This window comes from Tauraco erythrolophus, chromosome 1 (genome assembly GCF_009769465.1).
Source record: "Tauraco erythrolophus isolate bTauEry1 chromosome 1, bTauEry1.pri, whole genome shotgun sequence".
Lineage (NCBI taxonomy): Eukaryota > Metazoa > Chordata > Aves > Musophagiformes > Musophagidae > Tauraco > Tauraco erythrolophus.
Genome location: NC_141465.1, coordinates 48658425 through 48675869, shown reverse-complemented (window position 1 = coordinate 48675869; position 17445 = coordinate 48658425). Strand labels below are relative to the sequence as shown.

Here is a 17445-nt window from a genome sequence, read left to right as displayed (position 1 = left end):
TTTTGTGAGACAGACAGCGCACATTTCACAGGTGCCTTTGCTTCTCTGCCTTGTTGTGTCCCACGGAGGGTCATTAACGGATCTTCATTGTCACCATCAAACGCTCCATATCAAGACCATGCAGACATGCCACCCCTTTCTGAAGGCTTATCGGGCAAATCTGTTTCTACAATCTTCCTCAGGAACTTATAGAAATGGCCTCAGATTAAATGAATCAGGTTTGATGAGATTTCAGAAAAGGGTCTTTTTAAAATACGCTTCTAATAGAGAATCACAGCATGGTTTGTGTTGAAAGGGATATTTACAGATCATCTAGTCCAAACCCCTGCCATGGACAGGGACATCTTTCACTAGACCAGGCTGCTCAAAGCCCAGTCCAGCCACACCTTGAACAATTCCAGGGATGGGGCATCCACAACTTCTCTGAGTAACCTGTTCCAGTGGCTCACCACCCTCATCGTAAAAAATGTCTTCCTTATGTCCAATCCAAGCCTATCCTTCTTCACTTTAAATCCACTGCCCCTTGTCTTGTCATGGCAGGCCTTGGCAAAAAGTCTCTCTCCACCTTACCTGTAGGCCCCCTTTGTATACTGAAAGGCCACAATAAGGTCTCCCTGGAGCCTTCTCTCTTCCAGGTTGAACAACCCACACTGAACAATATGAAGCTATTAATTCTTATAAATATATCTTACTTCATCATTACCTTCCTATTTATCTAGAGCAAAAGAAAATTACTAATAGAAACAATAAAAAAGAGAAATTAAAAACACTCATAATAAAATCATCAGTCACATTTATTCAGAATATTTTGGAGGTATTTGCTCTGATATCTCTCCATATGCTCAGTTTCTGTGTACTTTAATATATTAAACTTAAATATATCTATATCCTAGGAGTAATCATCCTCCATTCCTGAAGAAACAAAACAGGAAAAAAAAACAAACTAAGATTTCTTTCCAAAAGGCATGTTGATCACATTAGCAACTGTGCTGAGTATAATACCAACATTGTTTGTGTGAAAACTTCACTTTGTACATCTGACCTTTCCTTAGCTAAAGATGATTAAAGAGCTGTTTTAAAGTTGATGCCATGAATGCATTAGAGTTTGTTCAAGTTATTCTATATTCAGCATGTGAAACAAGAATAAAAAAGGAAGTATATTTTTGGAGGAAACACCCCTTTACTGCTGTTTAGTGATCAGCTTTAAATCAATGATCTTTGGAAACTTCTATCATTTACCAAGAACCTATGTGGCATTAGAAATGGTCTCCTAAAATCAACACACAAAAATCTAACATAACACAGTACCAGAATAGCTGCATTTTCTATGAGCATTGACAGAAAACCCTCACCTGCTTCATCTCACTCTTCAATTTAGTAATACCACTTCTTTCTGTTTTGGTTGCTCCAGAATTCCCCATTTCATGAATAGAAATTGCAGGGCTAGATGAAGAGGAATCTACAGGTCGTACTAAAAGAAGCAAATGGACATTTTTAAAATTCTAGGGGGTAGAAAAACAGATGAAATTCTATCTGCAAGTTAAAGATACAATTATATCCTTTCACAAGCGTACAATGCTCTTGGCGACAGCATACTTTCAAATCACGTCAATAGCTCAAACCTGAATGGATCAAGTCAGGGGCCTAGATCCATACTTGGATATTGAGACCACATTTCCAAAACACTGAGCAATCATAGCTTCAAAAGACATCAGAGTTGCAATGTGCCTCAGTCTAATTTTGTATTTACAGTCCTCACTTACTTACAAGTACCCAAGTGGACAACTTACAGCTTCTTTCCACACCAAACTCTTTTCCACTGAGAATATGGTGTAGGAGATTTTTCATATCAAAGGGACTTAGATTCATCAAACTCTCTGAAGCTTCTTCACCTAGTTAAAACAAAACAAAAACAAAGACAAAGACAAAAATCACTATAGGTTGCTTTATGGTTGTTTTCCTAAGTGAACTGCTGACTGACTGAAGCTCAGTCACATTCCCTGGAGGCTAGCACTTCCTTTAAAAAAAATTAACATGTAGAGTCATATTTCAAAGAAAATACATTTCAAGACTTAACAATAAACATGCCAAGAACACTGCATGGAAATAACGCTACTTGCATTAGTAAATAGTATGCTGCACCTTGTGTGAAATCTCACTGAAGCTGATGATGAGAAAGCAGTTGCTTTCTCCTTTGTAGAGCAAGATCGCTTGGAAAGGTGTTACAGTCATCTCCCAACAGCAGATGACATGCAGATCTAAATTACAGAGCCAGAGTTACTCCACAAAGAAATGCATGCATGTGGAAGGCTCGTGTTTTATTCAATTAAAGGATCATACTTGTAAGTGAGAGAGAGAGAAAGCACGTACATACACATGAGCACGTGTGTGTCCTCAGACAAATCTCCCATAGGAAAACATGGAAAAGGCAGCCATGAAGCTGAGGGCAGAGTACAAAGCAGCTTGTGTTTAAGACTAAGGAATAACAAAAGGGACCTCAGGAAAGAGAGGCTTTGCACTGTGAATAAAGCAGCTTCCACTATTCAGCTACAGCTTTGGGGGAAACTGGGCTTTCTCTGCACTCTTCATACAGAAACAGAATTGTCCCAGAAAATTGTCTTCTTTTGTCAGCTTCTCCTGAGGTAGAAACCTGCCACTCCCAGTGGCAGCCACTCATGTCAGTCAGAGAGCACCAGCATCCAAGGTGGGCTCCATCTAACCAACTACCAGGGACTCCCACTTCACTCCAGGAGGTAGAAAACCCGGGGGACCAGAAAATACACTTCCACAAAGTTATCCCATTTAGGGTGTGCTAGAGCATTAGAAACGGCAACAAGAGCAAAGCCGCAAAAACATGGCCCAGATCATGCACCTAAGTGTCAGCATTTGACTATATATTTGTGACATTAACTTCACTACTTTTCATGATTGCTCCTTCTTAGATTTCTGACCCCTTTAAATTACACTGATGTGGAAAATTCTTCAATGATTTTTCAGATCTCTCTTCAGTCATGATTCCTCTCTGGTTTCACTTTTCTGTTCCAAAACGAAGTTTTAAAATATTTTCACCTTGCACCACTTGTTTGCTAATTAATTCTTGTTTTATTGTATGTATTTTATTTATATGTAACATATTTCTCCTGGCAAAACAACATACTACAGCTGAAAGCTAAACAGCAAATATTTTTCAACTAAGCACATTCCAGGGGAGAAGGTTTATGCATAAAAGGAAGAATTATTCACTTTGAATAAAAACTACCAGAACTGTGAATTAAGGTTCAAATATTCAGAAGATACATAGGGCCCTAATTCTCATTGACATTGGGTCCCTAAAAACACACACATGTGGAATTTGATGACTTGGACTTCAAACACTTACTGAGAGTCAGGGGACTTAAATATTTAATATCCACTTCAGTTTGAATAACTAGGAAACAGAGGCGAGAGGGCAGGAATCTTTCATTAAGTTGAAAAGAGAAGCTATTTTCAAAGTTTGTAACTGTGCATGACGAATTAAGAAGTTAATAAAAGAATTTAACACATGAGAACAATGAAAAGAATCAACGACTGAGGCGAAGCAGAAATAACGCCTTATGACAGAATTGCTCTTACCTGAGCATTTCAGACTCCGAGCCAGCTCAGTGGCCATCACCTGAATGATCAGACCAATACGGAGCCTGAGCATCTCCACAAAAAGACTAGGCTGTGACCGGACATACATCGCCAAGTACATAATTATTTCCTGTAAGGACAAATCCATAAGGGCACCCTTTCAGAGTGTGTCATCGTGGCTCCCTCAGTCACAGAGCAGGCACTGGTGCCACACTGGGCACAGCTGGAAGAACTCTTTGTACACATGCTGCATACCTGTGTCAGGACTGCAATACTGATGTCTTGGCCGCTCGCTTCATAAATAAGATCTGCGAGCTCCTCAGGTGGCAGTGGGCTGCAAGAAGGCAAACCAAAGTCAGCAGTGACTCGGGCACCTGCTATTAACCTTTTGAACAAGCACTGGAACCAAGTCACCCAGAAACATCTTTGCACTGCAAAGATGCCTATGGTTCTGCCTGGGTGGCTGCAATTCCTTCTGAAGGTGAAGAATAAGTTTTAAAACCAGATGATAGCAGCAGAACGGTACCAGCAGGAAGCTGAAGGGCAGGCTGCTTCTGTAACTGAGGCAGAGCTTCAACTTACGTGGTAATGATTTTCCTCGCGGGGGTTCTGGTGGCAGGCCCACTGTAAGTTGCTTGTGATGCGACAGAAGGTCTGTACATGCCTATCATAATGTGACAGAAAGCAGGAGACCTTTCTCTGAGTCGTGTGGAAGTGATACAGCTTTTAATTCCCCAAACCAAACCATTTCTTTAGCAATTTTTAAGTGCATTTCTATGAATTACCAGACACAGATTCAGCAGAACACTGTTAACTATTTGCCAAAGATCCCCTGAGGTCAACAGGGCTACGAGAGTCTGCCCAGGCCAAAAGCCTGCTTCCCTGTTCTGTGACATCAGCAACATAACGATTAGGGACTCCAGTAAGGCAGACAGATCAATAAAGGACTTTAACATAAGATAAACGTTTGTTCTTTATTCAAGACAAAAACCATTTTGAATCAATTAAAAACTTGGTGTACTAATATATCTCTAAAAAAATACATCTTAAATAAATATAGCTCTTTAAACAAAAAACAACACAGAACATATTGCATCACATTCCTGAATTAGCCACTCTGACACGTTCTGAAATTGGTGCTTCCTCCAGTGTTTTACTCATTTATATTGACCTTATTCAAAAGTGGGTATTACTGTATTAGCATCCTGAATCAAACACCTCACAGAGCAATGCTCCTCTGATTTTGAAGAATCTACTTTCCCTCCCTTAATGTGGAACAAAACCAGATCATTTCTACTCTTTTCCTCCCAAATTCGTTGTCAGTGTCTATACTGCAATTTAAAATAGCTTTCTGTGAGCATGTCTGTACTGCTTGTCCATCATGTCTTGAGGATGGAAAAGGCTGGGCTGAATAAAGTACCGTGCAGGGCAGTTATTACAAATTGCTCTCCACACATATGACTGCCGTTAAAATAGGGCATCCATGGAGTGACAGTCAAAGCTTTGAAAATGGCCAGGAATTAGAGAAAGGGCTCTACAAAAATATGCAGGCATAAGTAGGAAATTAAACAAATACTTTACAGTATTTGAAAGGAAAGTTTTTTGTGATGTTCAAAATCAAATCTGTACCCTCACAGTGGATCCTTCATATTACCATTTAATAGTCTCAGATACAATAATCATAGAATCATAGAATCATAGAATGGTTAGGGCTGGAAGGGACCTTCAAAGGTCATCTAGTCCAACCCCCCTGCAACAAACAGGGATATCTACAACTAGATCAGGTTGCTCAGGGCCTCATAATGCTCAGGGTTGCTCATAATGCCTCTGCACATCCACATATGCTCACATGGCAGACTGTGCCCAATGGGACGGGCATCGCCAGGTCATGTTTTAGTGTCATTTCTAGCACCATGACATACTGGTGTTCCAAAAGCGTTCCTGCTATCGCAATAGCAATAGACAATTAGCAGTGACAACTACAGCTTTCAAAGCACATAATTAAGCTTCTCTGATTAACAGAGATAAGTGAAGTCTTTGCAATCATTCACAGTGTGACATTCTCAGTCCATGCAAACATTAGCAGAGTGTGCTAATGAAAGGTAAAGATGGTCATAATAAGATTTTAGATCAGAAAAGCAACCAATGTTTACACGTGAAGCAAAACCAGGAGGCGGGAAGCACAAGTCCCACTGGCAAACTGGTAGTTTTATCTCTTACTTCCAGGCAGGAAAGTGAACTAGCATTATTTATATTTCATACCTCAGCCAGGACTTCCACTCTCTTTCTGAGTATACCAGAAATATAACGGATCAAGCCCCACTCTTGATTGAGGCCTGCCTTTCTGTAGAGCTCATTGAGTAGGCAATGAACGGTGACACCGTGCTGTCCATCCAGCTTTGTGTCCCAGTCAGCACCTCTGCCAGAAAAGAGACAGAAGGTAATTTTCACCAGATAAAACACTACGCTGCTTAACCTCACCACACAACGAGCAGCCTGATTTGGATCAAATTGCTCATTCTGGATAGGTAGGCTTTCACCAGAGACTGGTTATATGCAGACAAAACCTCTCTATACCGGGAACTTTCGTGTTAACTTGAGCACTCACTTAGCCATGAGCCTGTGACTTCAAAGCAACTACCCAAGGGATTTCCCACTAGGCTTTAAATTGAACGTGCACGCAGATAGTTTGCTAGAGGAACGCTCCCTGTGGTGATCTTCAGAGTAGAATTCAGCAATGTCTTCAGATCTGCTGAAAACTGCACCCATTTTTCAGAAGCCTCAGGGCTTTTGCCCTGCCTCTTTCTTAGCCTCTTTCTTAGCCTCAGTTTTTTGCCCTTTCTTAGCTATTAACTAAGCTTCCATGCTGCTTATGCCATTACTGTAAAAGCAAATGAGATTTCTATTCCTGTCCTGGTTTTGAAACTCACTGCATTATGGCTTCTTGACAATGTTTTGAAGTGTCACAGAACGACCTTTCAACTCCTGCTAGAGGAATAGAGTCCATCAGAAGCCCATCTGCCTGTCCAACAGAAACTCCCCAGTGAAACAAGTCCAGAACAGGAAGTTATGGGTGTTACATGCAGCTAAACAACAATGGTATTTTTTCAGGATTTCCTTTGCTCTTTAAGAGAGGCTTTCCCATGTTCTGCTTGGGAAAACAAGAAGATCAAAGAAGAGGTCCTCACAGGTGAAAGACTAAAATAAAAAAAATTACAATCTCTCTAGCAGTAAGGAAGACCATCTGTGATTAACACATGCTTGTCTTTGCACCCAAAGCAAATGTCCTACCAGATTCCAGCAGTATTCTCCTGCACAGGAAAAAAAAGCCCAATAAATGCATTTGAGAAGATGACTCAATTTTGGTCCCATCAAATCTATCTAATAGGCAGTTGTTTACTAATCCCAGCAGCTCAGGTTAAGACTGTTTCCAAGAATGTTTTGAAAAGCACTGAGTTTTAGCCAGTGATGCACTTAGGCATGCAGAGGGATGAGAAGGAAAATTAGTGACTACTCAATAGAACTTCATTTTCCTTATAGTTAGAAAATGAAAAGATTAATTTCATCTCCACTTCCTTCTTGTGTTTAAAAAAACATACCAAATCTTTGCGAGCTTAATGGAGTGCCACGAATATAGCAAGGTACATTCATTCCTGTAAAGGATTTGTGCACTTCACTTGTGAACTTTGGAGCCTGTATGTACTTGCAGTTGTGTGCCAATCAACTCTGAAATCTGCACAAGCGTTTTTTATATCCAAATTATTTAGGTAATCAAGCAAATTGAAAATATTTCTGTTAAAGCAAAAAAATATTTTAACCTCTCAAACACAACCCTGACAGTGGAAAGCTTTGGCACGGCAATAATCAGATAGTTGTGACCAACTATAACATGTTGAAGTTTATACTCAGATAACTCACTTTAGTATATGTAAGATATATAAATATCTGCTTGATCATGCAGCGTTGGGCATTCCTTCAGCTGCTCAACAAGTTTCCTGCAATCCAAATCACCTTGAGCATCTTTAGGTAAGTGCAAAACATTTTCACAGTCCTGTTAACAGAGACAGATGAAATATCAAAGAAATTATCTTGAAAAAGTAGCAGATCAAATTTAAACTGTAACCTCCCATTAAAGAACACAACAGAAACTCTGCACTTGAAATACAGACACGTCATATAGACTACTGCAGACATAAAAAGCAGGCTTGTCTCAGGAAACACAACACCCAGAATGGAACTTTGTCTCAGTTTCATTTCATTCAACAAAGAAAACTATTTTTTTGACAAAAAAAAATTAAAAGAAGGAAATCAAATTATTTGCAAACTTTTCCTATTATATACTGTTATCTGGAAAGAGAAAAGCAGGATGCTGCCTTTTTTAGTTGAAATCATTTACCGCTTTTTTGAGTTCCTCCTCAAAACAGAATGTACGTGGTGCTGCATGAGTGCAGATGTTGCCACCGTAAATTTTCCAAGCTTATGAAACCAACATGTTAATTAATCAGATTATGCAATCCTCTGATGAGTTCTTGGATGAAGAGAAGTTTCCTTTAATAAGCTATTCGGCTATTTATATGGTCCTAAAATACTATTTCCACAAACAGGGCCTGTTGAGCAGACTCCTTCAGGAGGCTGGATGCAACCTCCTGTAGCCATCTGCAGCTGGTCACATACACTAAGGCAAAACAAGTGCCCAGCAAAACCCCATCTTCATGCCTTGTAGTGGGATTTGGCTGGTGCCTTAAGTACAGCTGTCCTTTTGCACATTCCCCTCCTGCCTAGACATTACTGTAAGGAGCATTTCTTGGAGAACATTTCTGAAGGCTGTGAACATCCTGTCCTTTCCTTTGTGTACTCAGTTAGAACTAAAGATGATGCCTTAACCTTTGCTGTTTAAAAATAAGCACCTATGATATTATTTTCTGTTTGGCACACACAATTAAAATTTTTTCCACTTCATAATGTCTATTTAACCAAAAAATCTTCATCTAGCCAAAAAATAAATTCCAAAACAACGGAGTAGCTACATGGTGCCTCAGGCAAAACAGCTTGCTTGTGAAGGAAAATAAGAACTAGCACAGGGTTTGGCTGGGAAACACAGAAAAGACCACACAGAAATGTTTTAAACATTTCAACATGAAGTATGTGGAGAAAATGGTCTAACTGGTAAGATATAATAATTAAAGTGATAACGGTAAATGCAGACTAATGTTCTGTTAACTTCACGTGTTGAATTTACTATAAGATCAGATTATCTGGCATATGAAAGATGAAAGAAAAGACTTAACAAAAGATGAAAGAAAAGACCCAAAAGTATTGGGTCCTAAAAACACAAACAGCATAAAAATTCTCATAGCTTACCTTTGCCTCAAGGAAATGGGGATTATCAACAAGATTCAGAGACTTCCGATGTGTGTTCAGAACTTTAGTGGGAAGAGACATAGACACAGCTGGAAAGCAAAGTCACCAGAAAAGAAGCCCATTTCAGTAGCATGAAAATTGAAAACATCTGCATCAAGCAGCTATACTAGGTAAAAACAACAGAAATATCTCTAAAAGTCAAAATATAGAGGCAACAATTCTGAGATGCTGTGCGTGGAACTTGGAGATGAGCTAACACTCTGAACCTTATCTCCTTGCAGGCTTCCTCCAAGAGCTTCTGTGGTCAGCATGTCAAAGGCTCAGGTGCTGCATGCTTGACAGCCCATGCCTCAGAAATCCTACAGCCCAATGACCAGACCCTGCTAAGTGTTTTAAACATTTCAACATGAAGTATGTGGAGAAAATGGTCTAACTGGTAAGATATAATAATTAAAGTGATAACGGTAAATGCAGACTAATGTTCTGTTAACTTCACGTGTTGAATTTACTATAAGATCAGATTATCTGGCATATGAAAGATGAAAGAAAAGACTTAACAAAAAAGCCTGAAAGCTATTACTATACACTGAAGTAAAGGGAAACCTTTGCTTAACCAGGGCATTGAATATTACGTACCTACATATCAAACACTGCATATGTTGGAATCTATTTACAAATTCAGTCCAAGCATTATTTTGGTGTAAATCCTTCTACCAGTCTATTAGAAATACAGCATAATTAGGAATACTGTTCTGCCTCTCTACTCCATTGTTTTCACAAATTTATACAGTACATGTGCATACTTATGTTTTTCTGGCATCAAAACACTTCATTTCACCATAACTTTATTAAAATAAGAAAGTACATTTTGTCTGCCTTGTTTACACAAAGACAAAAAAAAAAATGAACTCACTGATTCAGGTTCTAAAATTCTATCCAACTGAGACACTGCATCAGTTTCCATAACATTAATTTCCATTAAATGTTACATTTCATAGCAGGTTATCTATGTATACACCAAGATACAGGATATTGTGGGAACACTACAGGAACAACTTTGGACTTATTCTCATTGATAACTACAACATACTTGTGCCACTAGTTCTTTTGAAATACTTGAACTTACTCCTTTTAGCACCCAAAAGAGGTTTTCTACTATTATCACTAAATAAATAATAGGGAGAAATACCTGGAACCTCCAAGCCCTTTGTCTTGGCCATTATTGACAGTATCTCGTTTGTGGAATGGTTTGCACTGAACACAGGTATTTGATTCGCAGTCTTTGAAGTTGGAGGCAGGTATGGCTTCAGTGCCGTACTCTGCAGGATGTCATTTATATACTGATCCAGCTCATCCTGGCTTTCTAGTGTCACATACATAAAAGAAAAGGTTTATTAAAGGTAAAAACATAGTTTATCAGTTCCTTCTTTTTCAAACACACTCTGTTTTTGCCCATACCGAAAGGCACACAAAAATGCAAGAATATCATAAGCATGACATTTTTAAGCTGAAGAAATTAGAAAAAAAATGTAATCAGTTTTTGACACTTTGAAAACAGCTACATTAAGACATTGCTTCCCCCTTTGACAGGAAGCAAAAGGGTTTTTATCTTGCTGGTAGCCCACAGATCAGCCCTTCCACACAAACTCTTGTCTACAGTTCCTCACAGTCTCTTCCCCTTTCTAACCTCTTCCACAAGCCCCTGCCCCTCCCCATCAGCTGACTCTTTAGACTCAGCTTTACTGCAGCAGTTACTGGTCAGCACCATACTATGAGCGTGGGAAGAATATGCACAAACTCCTTCTCCAAATTAAGTCATGCATGTACTGTTCTCAGACTGACGCCTGAGAAACAGGAATGACTATAAACTGTGCAGAAAATAGATTCTGCATCAAACGTAAACCCAGGCTCTGCTGGCAGAGCTTGACAGAAAAAATTGTGAAGTGAAAAAGCACTACCTTTTTCACAGAAGTCTACCGGATAGCCTCCATATTCACTGTCAGGACTATTATAGCCTTCACTAGGGTCGTCCAACAGTTTTACATCACAGTCTGGATCCAGGAAGCTCAGATATGTATGAAAAGAGGTGGTAAGAAATTCCGATAGCTTGCCTATCTTCACCCTGCAAATAGGAAAGCATGCCAAAGAGCATTAACATCCACCATTTTGATACTGATTAATGCTCACTGAGCTTTCAACAGCTCCTCCAAAATTTATGACACCTACTGTCAAATTCACCTTTGGTAACTACAAAGCAACAGATAACAGATACTGAGAAAAACAAATGCAATACAATAGCTGCAGATCCAGCTGGATACTTACTGCTCTGGATACTAACTCAACTGTTATGGTAACACCTACAGATTTAAGTCGAAGCTTAACTACGGAGGGTGTTTTGAAGAGAGACCCTGAACAAATACCTAAACTCCAAGGATAATGCAACAGAAACAAGGGCTGAAAAGTTCCCATGAACAGCAGCATCTTTTCAAAGAACTGCAGTGCTGCTAAAGACCTGAAAACACATTTGATTGTCAGAGGAAGACACTGCCTGAGGGAGAGGCAGCAGAAAAGAGAACAGGGAGGTACTGTAAGCATCATACTAAATTGCTCTTATATGCAGGTGAATGGAACACATAAGCTTCCAAGTACAATTGTAATTCATGTTTAAAACATGTCCGAGAACTGTGAAAGATAATTGCTTCTTAAAAACAAAAGCCCAGTCAAGACTAAGTTTTTGTATTTCCAAAGGTTTGAAATTAGTTTTTCCTTATCCATTAATGGCAGTCAGAGATGGTACACCTCTTTGGAGACAAATCCTTCCCATTGCATCTGAAGTCCAGCTACCATCTGATCGTCACATAATAATTAAAGCTGAAACTTCTCTCTCTGCAAAGTTCCAGTACAAGGTCTATGCGCTATTACAAGTTCAAATCTGAGGCTTGTATAGGATTTAATTAAAAAAATCATGGAGAGACTCATCTGGGAGTTCTGACATTACCTTGCACCTCCAAAATAACCATCTTCTAATTTTCTTATGGTGGCAAGAACTGCTGGATGAATGTCAGTACCATCATCAACTAAAAAAGAATAATGGAAGAGTTTAAGAATGTGTTGGTAAACTTCAAATTATCATGTCCAAACAAAGTGGACTACTGGGTGTTCTCTACAAAGTAAATCAGAAAAATTTAAAACAGAACTCATAACTGCTATCAATAATTCAAAAAAAAACCCCAAACAAACAAGCAACCAAAAAACAAATCTAAGATAAGTTCCAAAGGGATTTCTCAAGACAAAAATCAACCCACTCAAGACAAATTCCAAAGGGATGTCTATCAAATTTCTTTGGACAGAATAGCATGGAGATGATGGGGAGATGCAAAAATACAAAGGAGGAGTAAAACTAAAATGAAATATTACAAAGTCATACAAATTCAGTATATACTTCAGAAAGTACTTTTGAAACTGTACTTTTGTGTTAAAACTCAGATGTTGAAACAGTCGTGCCACCCATCTCCTCTCAAGCCAGCTCGCATCCTACTCCCCTGCAGTAATCTACTCTGCTTGAAACAGAGAAAAATGAAGTTTACCAAGCATTGTGTGGGTGATGGGAAACGTCAGGATTGGTCTCCCTGTCATCCTCCAACAAGAAGTGAGGTAAGCCAGCTCTGTTTTGAGCATCTCCACAATCATCTGATTGTCTAGAGCCAGATAGAAGTGATGCTGGTCAGTAAACTAGAGAACAGAGAAATATGGCATATAAGTAGTTGTCAGTGCTCTCTTTTTTTGTTTGTTTGTTTTTTTTTTTTAAATTTCCTCCCTTAAATCATTCACAAAAGCTATCTGAACTATTCTTGACCACAACACAGACTGCATGAATTAACCTAACAAGGCCTGTGACTGTGAAAAATAAATCCACGCTTGTGCAGAGTCCGTTTTCTTACACTTGTAGGCTGACCATGAAAGAGTAAGGCATACAAATAAAAAGTAGGTAATCACACCAATGAAGTAAAATCTTCCCATGATAAGTTACAGTAACCTATGATCTGGAAGACAGAAGTACCCTAAATGTGGAAGAAAAACTAACTATACCAACAAAAACAATGAATAGGCATAAGTGCATGCTGGGGACTAGGAAGCTAGTAACTGTCAATCCCCTTGGGAACAATCTGAAAGCCAAACAGAATACATAAAAGCTGGCAATTACTGTAGAAAAAGGTACATTAAATGTACAATGGTAACGTTTGCTGTTCCCACTACAGAGGAAAGCCAAGAACCACAGTAAGAGACTATTACAGCTACTTCAGGAGCTGGAAACCAAGCGAGCTAGACAAACAACTGGAAGTGTGTCACATCAGCCACAACAAAAGTTAAGGAAGCACATAGCCTTGGGAAGGGTGGAAAAAGGAGGTTGGGATGTAAAATAAACATAAATTAGTAAGACATATAACGGTCAAGGAGAAAACACCCTGTAAACGCAGTAGAAGCAATAGGAAAACATAGAATCTCTGGGTCTGTTAATAAAGAAAGGAAGGAGGTAGGAAGAGAAGATACTGACAAGCTGAAGCATTCAGTGCTGGTTTTACTGACAGAAGGAAAAGTAGCGAATTATGACCTTTAATACTACTTTTAACGAAGCAACAGGAGTCCAGCCTGAGTATGGGAAGAAAAGGTTAAAGAGCACGTAAATTGAAGCTGGCAAAGTCCAGAGAAGTTACTTCACAGAACTTAAGGAACTAGCCAAAACAATCCCTGACCCACTTGCAATTAATTTTGATAATTCAGGAAGAACAAGTCCCAGAAATCCAGAGAGAGGCAAAAACACTGCTTGTCTTTCAAAAGGAAGAGCCAGGCTAAGATAGGCCAGTCAAGTCAATTTCAGTGCCTGAAAGCACAGGAAAACAAAGCCAATTTGAGACTGCCAAGATAATTACAAAATGATAAAGCAATATGACCAAATAGTCCTATCAAACACCAATCTCGGAAAAAAAGCCAAATTTTCTTCTTTGGGAGGAACTAGATAGTAGGTACAAGAAAGCCTCTGACATCTCTCAACTTTTGCAAATTTTCACGCTAGTGAGCTGAAGAAAAAACATCTGAGGCAGCAGAACTGCTTGAAAACTGTTCTCAAAAGTTAGTTATTAACCACTTTTTCAGAATAAGAGGGTATCTAAACGGGGTCAGCCTTTGCCCCACACCTAATCAATGTTTTCATTAGAGAACAGGATGAAATACAAACTAAAAAACCACAAAATTTGTGGACATTACTCAAGATCAACACAGATGAGTTAACTGCTAACCTTAGGAAGGTGAAATTAAACAACAATTCCACCCTCTCAAAAAAAAGTCAGGGGGAAATGTCTGGCTACAAGTACAACAGAAAATACTATGGAGCTTTTAGTCAAACATGGAATAAGCAGGAACTGAATAAGCAGTGTGCTGTTGAGGCAAAGATAATTGCCATTTTGGAATATATTAATAAGCATGCCTGTACTTGATACATGGCAAGATTTCAGCTGGAAAATTGGGTCCTACTTACATAGTAAAATATGGACAAAGAGATATTTTGGAAAAAAACTTTAAGGAATTTTTCTGTAATTTGCAAGAGTGAAAATTGGTGGGAGGGAACAACACAACAAACAATCTGTTAAAAAGCTGGTTGTGATCAACTGACACGGGAAAGAACGGGAAGGGAGCCACATTATTTGCAGTAAATCTGATGCTGTCTGGACATCATGAAGCACTGCAGAGGCCATCTATGGAGCACACTGTATGTCTTCCACTGGAATTTAAAGACTACATTAGTCAAACGTCTACCTAGGAGGGTGTGAGCATTCTTTATCGTGCTCCAGTTGCACACGTTTCAGTAGGTGATTGATTCCTTGGCCTTCTAGTACCAACTGCTAGAATAAGTCTACAGGAGCGTGTCATATTTCATTAAACATATAAATAAGAGCCATTAATTCTGGGAGAATCTAAACTTCCAGTTACATTGAAAAAGGCAATAAACAGAAAACAACAACAGAACAACCCTTCCTCAGTGCTACTGACCTTTTCAACAATATAATGAAAAGATTACATCTTAGTCTCTTGGGGGTTATACTACTTGGCACGCTTAGGTGAAACTAAATTTTGCATCAAAGCAATCAGTAGGAAGATAATATTAAGTGACCTACTTTCTAGAGAAACTATTTCATTAGCTGGAATGTCAGTTTGGGCAGAGATCAGTAACAACTTTGTACTATTGATTTGCTGCGTTCTCCTAAGCCAGAAGCCGAAGAAGCCAGACTCTGTATGACAGAAGACACATTTATCAGCACTCCTACCATGCTGATCATCCAACACTCTTAAAAACCCCACAAAGCAAAGCACATCTGCTTTATCAGCCCTGCTCTACCTAAAGTAGAGTAACTGCACAGTGCTTCACTAATGACGAGTCATTAAGTAAGCAGTGATTTTCCTGCCACCTTTACATGCTCACCTGAGGGGTAAAAGCAAATATTTGATTTCTTATCACATACAGCTTGGAGGTGCCTAACACACCAATGTGTCGGTGTGGCCGTCCGCTTAATTTCATGCTCTTGTTTCGGCCTGTAAATAAAAGAGAAAGAAAATAAAGTCTCACCCAACATTTCCTCTGTGGTTTTCCATAACAATAATTTTAGACAAGGAGATCTACGTTCATATCAGCAAGGCAAGATATCTGTTATCAGAAGACAGTTAACCGAGTAAGATGCTACAGACTGGTCCGTTTTGTAGCAACCACTAATATAATAGCTAGAGTTCTTTAAAGGCCTGATTACAAATAAAAATTTTGGCTCCACTGATCATGAGATTGGGTTTTTTAACTACAGTCATTGCTCAGCACCCGAAGCTTCCCCACCAAGAAGGCGAGGAGGTATGTATGACCTTTCAAAAACAAAGCCATCAAATACAACAGAAATTGCAGTGCTTTCACTGTAGAACCTTAAAAATTCTTGCTTGCAGAAAGCTAAATCCATATACAAAGTACATCCAAACACAAAGACAGATGTTCATTCTTTTCATCAGGCTAATAAGCTTCACTTTTCTCAGTAGAGCTTATTAGCAAATGATCCACACTGCATCCTTTGCTCCAGCAGCCAGGAGATAACTTGAATCTGTCTGACAAGGAATATGAGCCAAACAACCATGTGCCTGAAAAGATACCACTGTGAACATTCCCAAAGAAGTCACTGTTAAAAACAATACACCAATGTGTCAAATCATCCTACTCACCTCCACTACTGAAAGAAAGCTATTATGAATTATTATGAAATAAATGTAAGCTTCAGAAAAGTCCCAAAAGTGTTTCATTTGTTAAAAGTTCTTTGTGATAAAAAGACAAATTCTTTCCCAAAAGCAGCAGACGCAATTTTCTTTCTCCATGTAAAGGGCATGCTTTCTAAGACTTATTTGAAGGCTCCATTACTTTGGATGCTTCCAAAAAGCTTGCTATTAAAACAAAAAAACAACAAAACCCACCACCATAACAACAAAAAAACCTCTTTACTAAAGCCAGTTTCTCTGTGGAAGTAGTTCCTGCAGAATAAAAAGCGTCAGTTCTCTTGCCTAAATCCAAGGGTACAGGGAAACCTGTATTTGATCACCTTTTCTAATGAGGTAATGTTTTTTTTCCTGTTGGAGTTCCTCATTTAAGACTGAAGTTCTAATTTCCTTAAGCCTCTTTGCACAAGTGCATTTTTTTTTAAATCAAAGAAATTAAATTGAAGAAATTGAGACAGTGTTGTCATGGTTTAGGATAGGGTGAAGCAAGAAAAACAAAAAAAACCAAACATCACTCTTAAAAACCTTGCACAGCAGTAGAGAAGGGCTTCCATGTTCAAATACCTACCCAGCATGGTGTAGAGGTTACTCAGGATGCGAGCTGGCTGCACTCTGAGCGGATGGATATCAGCAATGCTCTGAACATTGATTCCATGGCCTCGCAAGAGATTCTTAATTTGATTAGATTCTGCCAAAACAGTCACTGCATACCAGAAAACAAAAACACTAGTAAGAACTAAAGTTCTCTTTTTAACTGACTGTCTCTGCTGCCACCTCTCAACTACTGCAGAGTTGACTAAAAATGCACAAAGGCCTTGCTTTCTTAATTTATGAGTCTGTGAGACAAAAGGGGTTGTAAGTGGGTGTCAGACAGCTTTTGGCTCTCTGCTTCTCAAAACACCTTGCTGTTCCTGCCCACTTTGGTCCACAGGGTAATTCAAGGTGGAAGAGTCCTCATAAGGTCTCTACTCCAACCTCCTGCTCAAAGCAGGGTCAGGTCTGAGGTGAGAACAGGTTCTTTGAGGCTTTACCAGTTTCTTCAGATTTCTTTCAGTACCACTAGTTTGGATCATGCAGTCTCTTTCAGCAGATGGTGCTTTTCCCCCATAATACAAGGGGAAACCCAACTTGAAAACCTTCACTGTTTTAATACAGCACACTATAACAACA

The 17445-nt window shown here is 39.1% G+C and overlaps 1 protein-coding gene across 1 annotated transcript in view; it reads right to left on the bottom strand.

Annotated features, from left to right (window-relative positions):
- Positions 1 to 17445, bottom strand: part of PHKA2 (phosphorylase kinase regulatory subunit alpha 2) — a 42853-nt gene that overhangs the window by 7137 nt on the left and 18271 nt on the right. The window contains 16 exon segments of the mRNA XM_086609098.1: positions 1353 to 1471; positions 1791 to 1892; positions 3613 to 3742; positions 3868 to 3946; positions 4195 to 4217; positions 4220 to 4276; positions 5875 to 6031; positions 7531 to 7555; positions 7558 to 7663; positions 8974 to 9062; positions 10163 to 10336; positions 10932 to 11095; positions 11972 to 12050; positions 12561 to 12705; positions 15452 to 15561; positions 16844 to 16978. Of these exon segments, the coding sequence (XP_086465224.1) occupies positions 1353 to 1471; positions 1791 to 1892; positions 3613 to 3742; positions 3868 to 3946; positions 4195 to 4217; positions 4220 to 4276; positions 5875 to 6031; positions 7531 to 7555; positions 7558 to 7663; positions 8974 to 9062; positions 10163 to 10336; positions 10932 to 11095; positions 11972 to 12050; positions 12561 to 12705; positions 15452 to 15561; positions 16844 to 16978 (1694 nt within the window).